The following is a 17,628-nucleotide window of genomic DNA, read 5'->3' as shown; positions in this document are numbered from 1 at the left end:
CACCCTGAAAGTGAACATTTAAATGGGCTTTTACAATCAATTGTGGCCTATTAGAGGACAGCATTTAATGAGCGTGGCCTAATGGCATATTTTATTACCTAGTTAACAAGGTGTAAAGGAAATTAGGTAGAGAACACTTTGGGGACTTTAATTTGAGGTCCATCTTTAATTTGAGATCTTTACTCCCACAACACTGCCTGGAGTCACTGCAGGGACAAGGAGAATAGTTATGGATCAGAATAGGACAGGTGTATGCACTATACACATAATACAATATGTTACTTATTTTGCGATTGTAGATACATGACAAGTAGAAGTTTCTAACATAATCTCACACCAAACCGTTTGGACGTGACAGTTTTACAGGAAATCTTTTATTTATTTTTTATCCAGCAGACTTGCACCTTACAAAAACAAGCCATCTCACTCATGCAACTCACGCATTGACATAATGTGCCCCGGAAATCAATTACATTGGGTGCTGTTCTTCCATTTTGGCAGAAAAAGATTGAGCTAGCAGATATGCGATCCCTCCTATGAGAGTGGAGAGGGCCTGACCCCCCGTCCCCATCCAAAAAGCGTTCTAAAAGCCCTGATTAATGGTTCTCAGGAGTGTTCATACTGATCCAGTGTCTGCAGTGGAGGACACAGAGATACAGGAGAGACCTTATCCTGTTGCCTCAGACAGGGAGGTACGGCACAATGCAGGAGGGAATTAACAAACATGGTGGTCATTAGTTAGAACCGACAATAGAGGACTCAAAGACCCCTAACCATGAGGACAGGGACAGTGGAGATTGCCTCTGCAGTGATGAGACCGAACATCATAGTCTGACAGTGTAGGATTATGGCTACAGCACCCTGGAATGTTGTCAGGGGCAGAAGTCAGTGTGTTGACATGCAAGGCTGAGCTGAACGAGATGAAGGACCTTGGCTAAAGTGAATAGCTGATAGGATGACGGATCAGGAAAGAGAAAGAGAGATTGTGAGAGGGAGAGAGAGGTAGAAGGAGAGAGATATTAGGTCTCTGGCAGCTTCTTCCATGTAGTGTCCCGTTTGTTCTCCGGAATTTGTTGCCTGTATCACTTCATCAAAGTCAAAGAGAGCCTGTTGGAATCTTGTCTGATTTTTAACAAGATCAATGAGAATGTACAAAACAAAAATAAGCCATGGCCTTGGTGTATTATTTGTGCAGATGTGGAATAGCTTCATCTACTTTCCCTGGGCAGGTTGATGCGACAAGATAAACAAATAATAACAAAATAAAGAAAAACAAATAGTGCATGAAGGAGTCAGGACATGAATGAAGTGCGAATGGTTAAATTAATGAATAAATAGTTGAAGCTTCAATCCCTACATTTTATGTCCTCTCCTGATGGAGAAGGGTATTTACGGGTTTCAATAAAGATGGTGGCACATCTACTGTCCATGTCGCCTGCTTAGAATAACTTTATTGACATTATTGTCAACCAGTGGGGTTGAAATTTGTCAATGGAAGAGTATGAGACCACCTCCAACCACTGCAGCTGTACTAGTTATATTGTATTAACATACTATTAATACATACTAATAAAGATTGATAAAAATAACATTGATTCATTCAAATTAGTCCCATAGCTGTAAATTATTTAATAAATGAATGTATGAATGAACAAATACAATGACTGGTTAGCATGCGTCCAGACAGTGGACTGTCCATTGGGCTGGGATCCAGACCCATAGCATGTAACATGTTTCAGCCATGCTGAGGTGTGTGTGTGTGTGTGTGTGTGTGTGTGTGTGTGTGTGTGTGTGTGTGTGTGTGTGTGTGTGTGTGTGTGTGTGTGTGTGTGTGTGTGTGTGTGTGTGTGTGTGTGTGTGTGTGTGTGTGTGTGTGTGTGTGTGTGTGTGTGTGTGTGTGTGTGTGTATTGCTGAGGTTGTCACCTCAGCAATTCTCTGGCACAACCACCACTACAGTACCATCCACTGGCCTGTGGCCGTTCAAGGCACACACACACACACACACACACACACACACACACACACACACACACACACACACACACACACACACACACACACACACACACACTGATCTGATTGTACAGTCATTTGGTTTGCTTGTGAATCAGTTTAAAAATTCCCAGTTTCCATCCCTGCAACTGAATTCTAATATTTCTTATCATTTTCGGCACTTAAGGGAACAAGTCCCCCCACCCCAAACATCTCGAAGCAACAGCAAAAGCTGTGAATTATGTGAGGAGAGCATCTGGAACCCCAGCAGCGTGTTCTGTTGGCTCACAGACAGCGCTGGCTGCAGTATGTAAATGAGGACTGTTATTCAAGGCTGCAGTGGCTTTCAGGACAAAGCAAGAATCACACAGCTCTCCCTGGGCTATACACTCCTGTTCTGCTGCCAGACATCATATACAGTACTGTACAGTGAGTACACACCCTAAACCCAGCAGCATACTTCAAGAAGTCACATTTTCCTGGCTTACCGAAAGAAACCGAAGAAGTTCTCTGCAGACAAAATTGTTTTATATTCAATGTAGATTGGCTGTTTTCGCAGAATGTTCACTTATTTTCATCGATTTATGACATTCCCAGAATAAGGACTCTAGCAGAGTAGCAGAGGTTTGAGTAACACAATCAAATAAAAATAAATAAAAATAATTAAATAGAAAATGTAAACCACGCATTACTGCAGAGAACAGCTAACAGTCTAAAGGACAGCAGAACTTATCTTATAAAAGCCGATTTAGGGATAAAAGTAGCCAGTTTTACACTTTTGTAGGTCATTCCATTCTCTGGCTGCAGCAGATTGAAACGACAAACCAAGCGTAGAGTTTGTTTTTGGGACCCTCAACAGAATCAAAAGATCAACAAAACAGGGGTAAATGTAGCAGAATAGCCCTGGCAGAAGACCAGAAGCCTAGAGTCTCCCTTGACCAGCGGGGATTTCCGTTTGGTTGAGCAGTACTGCAATACAGGATCAGTTTCCCCAAATGGGAATAGCAAAGTCAACGCACTCCTCTGCTCTCACAATCAAGTGATCTATTAAACCAAACGCTATTACAAAAGCCAGCTGCTCTAGGGTCACGCTGATGCTCGACACAGCTGACCTGAGGCACCTGAGCTCATTTAGCATGACACAATCACTACATACTGAAATGCATTTATAGGCAACCTCCAGATTGGGAAATCTAAATCTAGAGGTAAATTGCTTTCTTCAGATAGCAACTCTGCACTTTGTCTGCCTAATATTACTTCCAGCCCAATCATTCTGTCCAATGTTCAAGGTCCAATGATTTTGGTCTCGCTTCCTCTATTACATTTCCGCTTCATCAAAGCCCTCTTTACCCCCTCTTTCTATTCTCTCCCTCGGTCCTGCATTCACCTTGCTCTCTACAGCCGTTAGTTATAACTTTCCCATATGCTTAGTTCTCGCAGAGCAGGTGGGCAAACTGCAGGTGGACCCCACACCTCCATGTTGGACTAGCCCACATCCTGTGCAACTCAGCCCAAGTTGCCATAGGGACACTCTGCATGAAGGCGGGAAGTTCTCTATCATTTTCTCTATCATCATTGATGACCTCGCAGTGACCTTGGAGAAAGCCACATATCTTTATCTTTATTACATTAGGCATATGTGAAGATGGGAATGTTTTCTTGGTCTCAACCATAGACTGCATAAAAAGAATGGACAGCGTTACGCCCCTAGACTCTACAGACCGTAAATGAAGCCGATTGTTCAGCAATTTCAAATCCGCCATCTTTCAATATCGCGTCATATCCTGCAGAATGACACCAGACCATTATTGGTTGGGTAGCTTGTCAATCAGAAGCGGGGGTGGGGAATGAATGCTATTGTTTGTGTAGCTTGTTAATCAAATCATCCTGCCCCTCCTAGAGCATAACCTACTTTATCGTCAATTTTAAAATAAATGGGACCATAGTTTTACCAAAACGCATATCATGATGATTGAAAGCAGACTTTAAACTAGCGACTGGAAGCATATAGTATTTATAACAATTTTTATTAAGGTAAGAAAATCTAGTCTAAAGTTTGTCAAAAACCCTTCCACTTGCATTTCGATAAATTCTTTCTGACACCAGCAGGGGTAAAACAGCGAAACTACAGGCCATTCAAATGAACTGTCTCTTCCGTATTGGAGTCAACGTAAAAATCTCAAGCTGGCCCCTTGGTCTCAACTTACTATAGGGAGCAAATCCATACACGTAATTAACACTTAATTAATGATGAATTAATTATTAACTTACAGTATACATTAATTCATCATTAATTCCTGTTAATTAATGGTGAAGTCACTATGACATCGGAGCTAGCATACATTGTTTAAGTCACACCTCTCGCCAGAACAGGACTGGACGAAGGAAGCAATTTAAATCAATGTGATTCATCATTGAGAATAACTTGACAAAACCTTGGCTTTCACATAATATGTGAAAGTCAAGGTTGTGTCAAGTTTGATGATTTCTCAAACCGTTTTTTTTTTTTTAGAGTCAACTGATATTATCAGTTGACTCTAAAAACATTACGGTTCTTTAACACTCTGGCGGCTAGTAAAAGACAAGGGAGACTCAATAGACAATACAAATAGGATGAAACCCTGTGACTGAGGAAGCCGATTTGGAAGTAGTCAAAGTAAAGCAATAAAACCAAGTGATAAAACCCAGCGCTATTGCCATTTCATGGTTTGTGGTCCAAATTATAAAAAAATATGTTCCAGGTTTAAAATATTAATAAATTCCCCTTTTAAGTTAGGGTTGGGGAAGGTCGACAGAAAGTGCTTGGGCTAGTTTCACCCTTGTGCGCATTGGATTGGTCTGGGGCACGACCAATCAACTGACACCTTCTGACAGAAAGCCCTCTGGCGAATCCCCTGCCATGTGCAATGACTTAAGTAAAAGAGTGTAGACAGGGTGCACATTTTGGAATCAGCTCGCGCCCAAAAAGTAATGATCAACATAGACTTACAGTATGTGCTCGTGCCACTGGTGTTTTTACGCATAGCAATGAAGCCATTCAAGCCAAGTATTTATCTATGTTCAGCACTTTAAAACAGAAGTCATGGTCTGCAACCCAGAAGCCACGTTGTGCTTTTTAGTGTAGTTGAAAATGGAAATACATTCAGGAAAGTGTTCCTGGGCAGGTCTACTCTATTCCACTAAACAAAGGAAATAATCAGGGGTGTAGCACACATTTCTGGACCCTGTACAAATAATGTTTCTCTCTGGGGGCCTTCCCAGCTCTTGAAAATCTTCAAAAAACAATTAACTCAGCTTAGCTATGCATGATGCGAAAGGAGGTTGGCTCACTAATAAGCCTACAGATTGCAGTTTCTCACATTTTTGTCATCTGTCTCTTTAATCTATTTTAGGATACAAACACAATGTGGTTGCTAAAAAAAAATGGTTAGAAGAACACGAAAACATACAGTCGTGAACACAGAAAACAGCAACTAGCCTGCAGCAGGATAGTTTGACAAGAATCTAAATAACAGTACAGTACACATAAGACATTTCGAGGGGGCAACAAATGTATCTGCTGCAGCTACAATGACAGTCTGTCATTATAGGTTATACAATTTATTTCTTGGAACCGAACATAACGTGGTGCCACTTCTCCATTGAACTCAATGGACGTGGGCCGCCATGTTATGTTCTGTCGCCCTATTTCTTTGAATGGTGTGCACGTTCTATAGGCTTTTCTCTGTTATATCAGAGAAAAGATAGCTGTTATTGACACAAACTTTAATTCTAATTTAAAAAAATGTTATTTTCTAAAAACTTATATAACGTCAATGGCAAAATTGTGTTTGTGGGAAATCATAGATATATTAGCTAAAACAAGCAGTTGCCTGACAACCAGTCATTCACTATTCACAGCGCAACTCCATCAAGGCCATGGGATGTAGATTTTTTTGCCCCTTTAGGGCATTTGCCTTTGTTTATGCATTGCTGTGCGTAGAACTATTATGCAAATATTCTAAAATCAGCAAGCAAGCCTGTCCTGACTGCAAGCAATCTAGCATACCGGTATTAGCGTTCAGCAGTCTTAAACTATTAACAAGCTCTCCTTTCCTCTGGGACAAATGTGTAATTAGCTGTTTTCCCTCATTTTTTCTAATTTCTTACGTTATGCTATTTTTCTGGCACTGAGACTTTAACTTTAATCTTGTGGAAGGGTATGTTTATGTGAAAATGGCACGATTAGCCCATGGCATGGACGTACTATGATCAAATCCTAGTGCAGGTGAGGTGTGGACTACACCATTTGCATCTTAAAAAGGATATTTTTTATCTGAGGCTTATTCTTATTCTCACTATATTAATTGATTGAATTATTGTTTTTAGACCAAAGCAAATGTTTTAGTCCAGGCCTTTTGAGGCCTCTACCATGGGGCTCTATAGTCAGTTCAACTTTCCCCCCCAATATGACGACCATGGAAAGAATACAGAGTGTTCCTCTAAATTGTTGATCATTTGTATTTTTATTAGAAGGATCATGTGGTGCTCATGATGAGGCAAAAGGTTTTTGTCATTGTTGCATGTGCCGGGTGTGTGTGTGTGTGTGTGTGTGTGTGTGTGTGTGTGTGTGTGTGTGTGTGTGTGTGTGTGTGTGTGTGTGTGTGTGTGTGTGTGTGTGTGTGTGTGTGTGTGTGTGTGTGTGTGTGTGTGTGTGTGTGTGTGTGTGTGTGTGTGTGCGTGCGTGCGTGCGTGTGCATATCAGCTGTAGACTGGTATGGCGAGACTAATATCACCTGCGTAGATATTAGTCTGGAATCTCTGTGTGGAACCTGCATTTCCGAGGGGCAAATACAAAAAATGCCTCTGGTGATAAACCCGCCCCATATTTGCATACTGGGTTCTGATTGGTCCCTCACAACTTCGGAGGGAGAGAAATAAAATCTCTATTGAGAGAGGCCAGACCTAATCTGCCAAGGGCAATTTATTTTTGCAATGGCAGATTCGTCTGGAACCAGACTATATCAGCTGTGCCTTTCCACAGAGTTGATTGAAGGGGAAACTTCCAGGCCAGCTTCAGATTGGAGGGGTAACTTCCAGGGTTCCCAGCTCCTGAGTGGCTAACAACTAAAGGCAGCTCTCCACCGCACCGATTTTGGGCAGACTCGGCGTTGGAAAGCGTTGGATATCGTCGACGTTCAGTCGGGTAGAGGTCCGTCGGGAGGTCCGTCGGGACCTTGCCGACACGTTGACGAGAAACCGAGCATGTTCAGTGGTTGGGCCGATTGGTACAGCTGTCGATAGCTATAGGGTAGTGAATGGAGGGGGGAGAGGGGGGTGAAGGCTCTGTAGAGCACCCTGATTGGCTGTTTAGCTTGTTTGGTCAGACAGGCTCCGTAGAGAAGACCTCTTATCTGCTACTACTGGTGCAGAAGCAAGTCTAAATAAGCCAGAGACATTTGCCCGTCGCACATTTGAACTAGATACCATATTCTCAATCTCAACTCTGAATTCCTATACCAATCGATCAGCTCCAAAGCAAAGCAGTAGGCTACGATAGCGCAAACATGCTCTGTTTTTATGTTTTGGTCGAGCTGAATGTTGCCAGATTCTGTGAGAAAAACAAGTGACAAAGTCTATAAAAACAAGCATAAAAGAAGCGACCAGTTTCACCACTTGAGCCCTATTGTATCAGCTATTTTCAAAAATAATCTTGAAAGCAAGCCCAAATAAGCAACTACACTTCAGAAACAAGCCCAGGCAAAAGCAACCAGCAACTGAATATTCACTGCCCAAAGTCGCTTATAATAAGCAGACCTGGCAACATTGGCAGGCCAGCCTGCCAGCTCAAACGCATTTGCACAACAATGTGCACATCGGCCGACTGCTTCTGCTGAACTAAATGCCAACTTTTGCCAACAAACTACCAGTCTGTTGCAGTCTGTTGTAATCAGAAGTAGTCTGAAGTAGTCTGTTTGGTGGAGAGTCACCTTAAGGAAGTTTTCTATAAAAAGGAGACCCTAACCAGAAACCACCAGTGGTGCACGCAGTGGGCATGTCTCGTCTTCCTCCTCGCCCAAACCAGCCACCACCACAAGATCTGTTTGTTTAAGTTAGTTATTTGGTTCATGTTTACGTTAGGGAGGTAAGTTATTGTATTTTGGTTCCTTTATTTTGGATAGGAAAGATTCATTAATTTCAACAATAGCTCTCTTTTGGTTTGTTTGTTTATTCAAGTCAAGTATGCAGCAATATATGTCTTGAATTGTTTTGTGTAAAAGGGATACGTTTGATTTATAAAATATAATCCACCATATTTTTTGGTCCCTCACGGTAACTCTCACTCTCAATAACGTTGAAGAAGACCTCTGCATATAGCAAGTCTTTTCCCATCAAAATAACTCATATCCATTAACTTTTGTGATCAACGTGTGTTTTCACAGAAAAAAGGTATATACAGGCCTACAGTATAGTGCATATAGATGTTCTACCTGTATCCTATTGCCCAAGATAAAGTTTATCTCAGCTCTCAAAGATGTGCTTTTATCTCTGAATATTTATTGGATGCGCCTCAGCTTGGGGAAACACACAGAGGCTGTGGGAGATGTGAGAGGGTTGCAAATCTTTCTAAATGAAGCCCCAGATGGATGTGTCGGGGATGTGCAGAGGGAGGGACGTGCTGGGAATGGAGGCAGAGCCTCTCTTTAGGCCTGAATCATACTTTATCGTATGACAGTGTTGCGTGCCGAAAAGCCGCTTTATAAGCTCACAACGTTATGGATGTGACTTGTTATGAGCTTGTAAATCAGGCCGTCACACTCCACATAAACCGGCATGCTCTCTCTTTCTCTCTCCCAGCCTCTATTTTCCCCTCTGCCTTTCAAGATGGCACAAAAAGACAAAATACCTTCTTTTATGTATGTTTTTAAGGTTATTGTGTTTATTCTTCCTAAGTTATTGTTGCTATACTTGTGCATCCAGCCGCCATCTCTTGAATAATTCTGTTTGTTCAACTTTGAAAAATGGCCCTCTTGTGTCATTTGGGGATACTAATGTCTGCCCTTGGCTTTCTGTCACTGACTTAAAGAGTTTGCACCGTGCACTACAGACCTGTTTCACATTGTAATTACTTTTGATGGCTTTCTTTCACAGACTTAGGTACATGATAGGCGGGATATTCTAGGCACCCGAGATTCAAACCCGGGTCTCCCGGTCGCCCACTCTGCCGCTAGAGTCTAGAGAGAGGGAACCCCTCTAGGCCAGGGGAGATATACTAGGATTCAAGATACTCTGTTACACAGGCACTGAAACACTTTCTGGCCCGAGTCTTGTAAACCAGTGGTTCTCAAAGTGGGGTCCGGGGACCGGACCCCACTTTGCAAAATTACTTAATGCTGCGCCAAATTCAGTTTAACCACTTGAACCCTATTTTATGCTTCGGCTATTAAAGAACAGCAAATCTACAAGTGCACAACACATTACAACACGGCGCGTGGTGAGCTTGTAGATCTTTTTTTTTTACATTTAAAACATATTTTATATATATATATATATAATTTTTTGAGCAATACTTAATCACTTTCAACCTGGCATTCCTATTGTGTCATTATGGCTGTAAAAAGTTGTGAGCTGGGTTATAAAAGGTCAAATCGTTCATGTAAATTATGCATAGAAACCTCATCTGTCATTACATTGACTGGAGTCATTACGCATGGAGCTACAGGCTGAGTGAATGTGCACACTGCTTAGAGAGGCATATTTTTCACTCTGTCTGCCCTCACTGGGAGGGAGCATCAATTCAGGTGATTAAAAGGTTCAGTGTCTTATGGACCACAAAACTTGTGATTGCTCTTCTCTTTGCCGGAATAAATAATTTAGCTTTGAGCCACATGAAAGAGAATTTCAAATGATTACTCAGACTGGAAATTAATTGGCATACCTCTCTCTTAGTGGTTTTGAAGTTAATATTAACATTTTCTTTTCTGCTCTGTTACAGATGAAGCCACCTATGATGCCTCTGGCTCCTCCTCTTTACCCAGCAGTAACTCTACCGTTTCAGCCAATCCTGCTCAGCCATTGGCCGACCTGCCAGCAGTGGAGGAGGGGCCTCTCTTACTGATCCACTCAGATGGCAGCACTGTTTCCGAGGGGGGAGGGTTGAGAGAGGAGCCTGCCTTCTCCTCCATTCTAACCTTCCTGGCGGGAACTGGCCAACATCCACTCAACCCTATCCAAACCAGAGCCTCGCCAGCTGTCACCAGGGACAAGAACCACACCAGCCAATGGCCTTCAGATGTTTCCACCCCAGGGTCAGAGATGTCTTTTTCCTCCTCATCCGCCTCTGTGGAGACCAACAGGAACCCGTCCACCAGCCCAGGTCTGTCTGACCAACTTATCACAGAACCTCAGGCCGTTACCATGGCATCATCTTTTTATAGTCCATCTCCTGTGTCCTTCATAGGTGAAAATTGGAAGCACTCATCACCATCATCATCATCATCATCATTACCCTCTTTCTCATCCCTGCTGCCACCAACAACACCACCTTTATTATTTTTGAAGTCACAGCTTTCATCATCATCAGCAGCATCATCAGCTGCAGTAGCAAAAGCATCTTCCTCTGAATGGATTACAACTGCTGCCTCATTTAAGGACCATGATTGGACTCTGTCCAACCCTCCCCCACAGACACAAACTGCAGCATTAGCACCAGCGGGACCTCATGACTGGACAGCAGGCTCAACATCTGCACAGTCCACCATTAGTTCAGCTGCTGATTCGCCATCCGTTTCAAGCGGACCCGCTAGAGTGTCAGCATCTCTATCTAACACTACTTATACTGAACGGGTGAGCAGTGAAAATCATACCGAAGCAAAAAGAAGCAATAAAAAGACAACACCCTCGTTTTACTCACCGCTGAATAATTCCCGCGGAGTGAGCGAAGCACACATGGGAACTGTAAAACATAATGCAGGCGCCAGCACAAAAATGATGAAGACACCAGCACAGAGCGCAGACTCATCATTCTCTACATTAAACCACGGACAATTCCCTTTGACATTTTCAGACAGACCCACACAAACCCAGAGAGGTATGAACTCTATCTCCACAAGTAATGGGGATACACACGCTTCAGTTCCCACTACCTATGATCAAGAGGTCCGAACTGATCGAAGCCAGCAGGTGATTTTACAAACTCCTACATCAGCACAGCTGTCTACCCGTCCTAAAGGCTATTTGGTATCAGGTAGTAATGTCACAAGAGGGAGTGTGATGGGAACACTGCACAAGGTGGAGAAAGACAAGACAGTAGCAGGCAGTAGCAGTGAAACTGCGGCCCAGTCCTTGGCACATTTGCATGCTGTAATGCCAAGTATATCACCAGCGACAGCATTAAAAACCCCAGTGACACATTTCACAGCTTCCCTCCTGTCCCCGGGGACCATGCAATATATCTCACCTCTCCCTAAAAATGCAGTTGCCAAACTAACGAGTATCCCCCTTGGCATGGCATCTGTGCAGCACGCATCCTATCTTGGTGATTTAGAGAAAGAGGCAGGTCACGCCAGCCCTAAAGTTTCAGTTCTCAATATGAATAACAGCCAGGGAGGGATGGCAGAAGCAGAACTCTACTCTGCTTCTGCTCAAATGCACCAGAATAGCTCATATTCACTTATGCAGATAAGAGCTGAGTGGACCAGTGGTTCAAATTTGCATTTCCCCTCTGGGACAGTGACATCATCCACTCTATCAGAATCCCTACATTCATCAAGCACAAATACAAATACACCTGAATTTAGCTCAAAGGCAGGCTTTCCCAGGGAAATTTCCCAGGGATCGAGTGGAACTTTGAAATGGATGCTTACCACTGATAGAAGTATGTCTCTTTCCAGTTTATTATCAGTGAAACAAGCAAAGGTCATGACCTCTCATGCTGTGCACAAAATTCTCCCAAACCCCTCTCAGGCTATTGACTCATCCCCCTCCCACTCAAGCCAGAGAACTTACCACAACAACGCTAACGATGCCTCTGTCCAACCTGCCGCTAGGGAAGCTGCTACCTTTGATGAACCCAAATCCTTGGTTTTGGAACAGATGACCACCTCACAGATACCATATGGAACAAGAACTACTGGGGCGTCCCATGGAGCCGAACCGACAGCTACAGCTTTGACTGAAATAGCTGCTCATATTACAAAAACAGAGGAGACGGTCCACGGTTTTCATATGCACTCAACTAGGCAGCTGGGCTCCAGTCCAGCCGAGCATGCAGTTTCACTGGATTCTGATGATAACATGACACAGTTGAACAGGCCTGCTGATATCTTTCAGAAAAATACTGTAAAGCGCTCAGATTTTCCTTCCCCTGCTCTACACGAGAGCTCTGCGGCAACCACAGACATTACATTACACAAGACAGACATTCCGTCACTGCAGCACACATCACTGCTCCCCTCTTTCAATATTACTAAACATTTTATGATACTGAAAAGAAGCTCTGAGGGCTCTGTCAAAGGATTTCCCGTGAGTACCCCCTTTACCCACAGGCACTTCTTATTAGAGCACCTCAAACGCCTTTCTCGTGAAGACGCTACTGCAACACGTCACCATGAGCAGTTTTCCATTTCCGCCTGGTCAGAAATCATTCAACCGCTGAGGACAATTCATCATTCTCCTTCACAGGGACCATTTAACCATGTCAGTAGGAATAAGTCAAATTTTGACATACAAACAGCCGTGCCCTTCACGTCCTCTTCTGCAGCCAGTCCAACTTCTGAGAACAGTCAAACCAGCATTGGTATGGATAGCAGTACTTTCAGCTACCACACCGAACGAACACTGTATGAAAAAGGTAAAACTGATGAAACTGTATTTTTTAAAAGCCTTTCATCAGAATCAGGAAATCCATCTATTGCATCAGATACCTCCAGTTTCCAAACGTCAGCCGACATACTGACGCCTGAACGTACAGCACTGAACGAACGCACATCCAGTTTTTATTCACTGAATTCAGCAGAAGCAACGGCGATCACCAGCAACCTGTATTCAGTTCAACCAAACGGGACTGAGCTGTTTGTTACACATCCTAAAAACACGCCAGGGCGCAGACCCTGGAGCCTGAGTCTGTCTCCAGCAGATCTTATATCTCCCGTAGCTTTTAGTGGAGCACAAAGATCCACTGAGAACACTCCATCAGCTTGGCCAATATCAGGATTACATATTTCCCCAGCGCTCTCCTACTCTGTGACATCTTCACTAGCCCCCTCCATAGCCTCTGTGTCTAATGGCAATTATGACCCCCTACAGACAATGATTGATGTTGGCTTCCCCAAGGCTGCATCTGTTACTGATATAACGCTTCCAATCAACCCTTCTCATCATTTATCAGTCACTGCCAATATCCGTAACACAGCTGACACACCAACACAAGCAGATTTGGTGCCCTTAGGATATTTGTCACTCTCCTCACCATTATCCTCATCCTCATCATCATCACCATCAGCTCTCAATCCAATCACAGATGCGGAATTGCCCCATTCATACTCAAATACCACTGTCTCTACATTTTCTCAAGCTGGGATGCCTTTTTTGTCCCCATCATCATCATCATCAACAGAGGTCCCAGCTTTGTCCCCCAGTGTCACTACAGCCTCTCTACTGTCCTCCCTGTACACAAACCAAACTGCTGCAGTGTCTTCAGCTAAAATACCATCACCTTCCCTAGCCCTATCCCTCATTGCCGTAGCTGCACAAAAGTCCTTCCCCAACATGAATCACACGACTTCCCCATCATTATCTTCAACATCACCGTCATCATCATCGTCGTCAGAGACACCAGCATCATCCCTCGGTGACCCCAAAGATCTACAACCGTCATCACTACCTATGATTCATATTACATCATCTTCCCCTTCACCATCAGCACCTTCGTCATCAAATCTTATCAGCATAACTGGTGTGATGTCATCATCCAGCCCTACTTTGGTCCATGGCACTGCATCATCATCATCATCATCATCATCATCAGCATCAGCATCACCATCATCATCAGCATCATCATCTGTCACAGGTTTGTCATTAGCAGAACCATTCCTGTCCCCCAGTTTGACCTAATCAGTCAATTCTCATCTCTCACAGGAAGTGACAAGAGACATTTATTGTTGTTACAGGGACAGACATGGAGCAGTTAACCACGGGAGCATCCACAGAGATGGAGCTCGCTTCGCCCAGAGCAAACGAGACCAGCCAATCCCCATCTCAAATCAGCCTGCCGGTCAAGCCCACAGAGAAAACATCTCAGGTATCACCTCTGGTCCCACAGCGGGACATCACCACCACCAGCTCCCTGCATCGCGTCAACGCAACAGCAGCTTCAAACACCAAAACTGCATCCCGCACTCCCACGCCCTCTGCAAGAGTCACCGGCGCTGCAACCGCACAGCCGGCCGCCACTACCACACCACAGCCAACCAGGAAAATCACAACCATTCTTGTGACCACCAGGCCTGCGGCCACCAGGAGACCATTCACCCCTCCCATCCCACGGACAAGCTCTCCCAGGGGGGCTTCCACCATCCTCTTCTCTCCCTTCACCACCACCACCACAGATGCTCCGCCACAGCAGTGTAACATCACGGAGAGGATGTGGGTGAAAACAGGTAAACATTGAATTAAATATGAATTTCACCCACTTGTTTTTTCCAACAACACAGAAGCCAATGTATGATTTAACATATTCTGCGGGAATAGAGTGGTCTGAAGTCTTGGAAATGCTCTAGGCCTACAGTATGAGTTCAAATGCTGTCATTGGCCTGTTCTGCTCTTTTCTGTTCTCTAATTATCTCTTTCTTTCTTTCTTTCTTTCTGTCTGTCTGTCTGTCTGTCTGTCTGTCTGTCTGTCTGTCTGTCTGTCTGTCTGTCTGTCTTTTATTTACCTACCTACCTACCTACCTATCCTATCCCAGTTGTGTCCATTTATGTGAGAAGGAACCGTCTGGACAGCATCCAGAGACAAAACCTCCGCAGAGGGCTGAGCCAGAGTCTGAGGAAAGCTCTGAATGATTCCATGGCCCAGGCACAGGTCAGATCAATGTAATCCTATGAAATGTAGTTAAATACATCTTGGCTTAGTGAATAATGCATGAGGATGGGGTGCTGTGTTTTAATATTTTTACAGGGTGAACTTGGGAAGGATTAACATTGTTCCCAAGGGGACTCAAAGCCATGTTCTTCTTTCTTTCTTTTTTTTACATCAACATTAGTGCTCAATACAATTATAGCAATGATACTGTATAATAGATTGACTTAACATGGACATAGATAGTACAGTTTATGCTGCAATTCCAGGAGACTTTAAGCTCCTGGAATTGCAGCATAAACTGTACTATCTATGTCCATGTTAAGTCAACTGGTAATACTTTATGAAATTTAGACTCTTATGGATACAAATGAAGTTCTGTCAGCCTCCACTGAGAGATCCTAAGCAGCTGGTGACGAAATAGTAATATTCTGATGTCCAGCATGGGAGATAGGACAGTAATTCCTTTTAAATAAAACAACAGATATGTTTTACCATTGCCATTTATATCAAGTTCATACAGTACAAAGGATAGTAGAGGGAGGAACACAACAGAAGTATAAGGGACAGGGTTCAGGTGTAATTTTTTATTTAGTTTAGTTTAGTTTATTCCGTTTATTTGACTGTGACATTTTGTACCTTTCTTTTTACACAAATCTCAGCAATAGAAATTTGATGCATTGTACCAGATATAGAGCTGGATTTCATATGGAGTCCCTGGGCAGGTGTACAACAACAAAACAGACAGAACATTCACACTGTATACAAAAAACTTAAAATAATACAGCATAAACAACAACAACACATAAGCATTATATTACATAGTAAAAGGAGGTTATCGTCTCGTGGGTAGGATAGGGGCATTCTGTAACGGTGGAGAAGGAGAAAAAAGCATATCAAATCAGTTACAGTTTTGAGTTAATGTTGGCAAGTTCCATTTGCCTTAACCCTTTAAAACCGGGAACGCATCTGTGACTTTCTTTGGATTTCTTTGGCTATTAAAAAATAGCAGATATACAAGTTCATTGCCGCACTATGAACTTGTAGAGCTGCTATTTTTGAAAAATAGTGAAAATTTCTTTTTAAAAAAAAGCTGGAACAAAATATTTTGAGATGGGGGTCCACGGCTAAATACATTTTTTTTTTGAAGAAGCAAAGATTTGAGTTACAAATGTTCGCTTAAAAAATATATATATTCAAAGATGTACACACATTTTAACGATTTCTTTCAAAAATAGCAGATCTACAAGCTCATAGCGCGGCACTCGGTGCTGCGCTATGAGCTTGTATATTTGCTATTTTTGAATAGCCAAAGAAATCAAAAAATGACGCAGATTCGTTCCCGGTCTTAATGGGTTAATCCATGATCTCACTTGAGATGCAAAAGCTTGCAAGTCACTGTTATTTTTAATTACCGATGGAAGGGAATTCCAAAGAGAAATCGCTTTATGTGAAAAGACGGATTCTCCGAATGCAGTGTGTCACCTGGGGACCACAGAATCACCTCTGGTTGATGTTTGGCCATGGTGTTGTGAGCTGCACAGAACATGATGAAATCCTAAGTAGTGTGGCAGCCAAGTCATGTAGGATTTTATACATAAGACAAATATCTGAGTATTTTCTGAAGTTTTCGAGGTTGAATAGATTGTATTTGTAGAGGATATGGCAGTGATGGTATCGCTATGGCTTTTTGTCCATTATCTTGACAGCTTGTTTGTGTAGTGTTTGAAGAGGTCTTATTGTGGTTCCAGTGGTGGAAAGTAATTAAGTACATTTACTCAAGTACTGTACTTAAGTACAGTTTTTGGGGTGCCTTTACGTACGTACTTGAGTATCTCCATTTTTCGATACTTCATAATTGTACTCCTCTACATCTCAGAGACAATTTTGTACTTTTTACTCCATTTTCAGTTAATATAAAAGCTGAATTACGTGTTACTTTTTAGATTTAGTTTATTTGGAAAACAAATATATTAACAAATGAAGCCCTATTTTATACTTAAGCTATTAAAAATAGCTGATCTACAAGCTCACAATGTGCCGTTATGCAGTATCCAATACTTTTGTACTTTTATTTAAGTAAAATTGTGAATACAGGACTTACTTGTACTCTACATTGTGGTATTTCTACTTTTACTTACATAAAACATCAGAGTACTTTTTGCACCCCGGGTGGTTTCCCCCAGCTTGAGACCAACTGGTGATACAGTAGGCCATTACAGTATGTGCAAAGACCATAGCGTGCATATAGATCTTTGATGTTTCTGTTGATAAATTCCTTATATCTCAAATTTGACAAACTAAAATTGTTTGTCTTAAAGGTCTCTGTCCGCCTCCTGAATAAAATGTAATCCTCACTTGCCACTTAACCCTTTAAGACCGGGAACGGATCTGTGTAACCACATTATTTCAAACTTTGGCTGTTAAAAAATAGCAGATATACAAGCTCACCACTGATATAGTAGGCTAACATACGTTTTTTTCAGGAAACTGTTAGGATTTAGAAGACATTTTGTAGAATCGGCCTCAGGTCTTAATGGGTTTATGGTTTAAGTCAAGTTGATGGAAACCTAACATT

At 42.6% G+C, this 17,628-nt stretch overlaps 1 protein-coding gene across 1 annotated transcript in view; it reads left to right on the top strand.

The window, feature by feature from the left end:
• kiaa1549lb (KIAA1549-like b) overlaps nucleotides 1-17,628 on the top strand; it is a gene marked incomplete at both ends in the record, with an annotated part of 84,629 nt that overhangs the window by 17,647 nt on the left and 49,354 nt on the right. The window contains 3 exons of the mRNA XM_084055119.1: nucleotides 9,969-10,433; nucleotides 14,143-14,631; nucleotides 14,938-15,053. Coding sequence (XP_083911245.1) covers nucleotides 9,969-10,433; nucleotides 14,143-14,631; nucleotides 14,938-15,053 — 1,070 coding nt within the window. The remainder of the gene's footprint in view (nucleotides 1-9,968; nucleotides 10,434-14,142; nucleotides 14,632-14,937; nucleotides 15,054-17,628) is intronic.

Source organism: Gymnoscopelus microlampas, assembly GCF_963454915.1.
Source record: "Gymnoscopelus microlampas genome assembly, chromosome: 1".
NCBI classification, from domain to species: Eukaryota; Metazoa; Chordata; class Actinopteri; order Myctophiformes; family Myctophidae; genus Gymnoscopelus; species Gymnoscopelus microlampas.
Note: the sequence above shows the minus strand (reverse complement) of the source record. Positions and strands in the feature narration are given on the sequence as shown.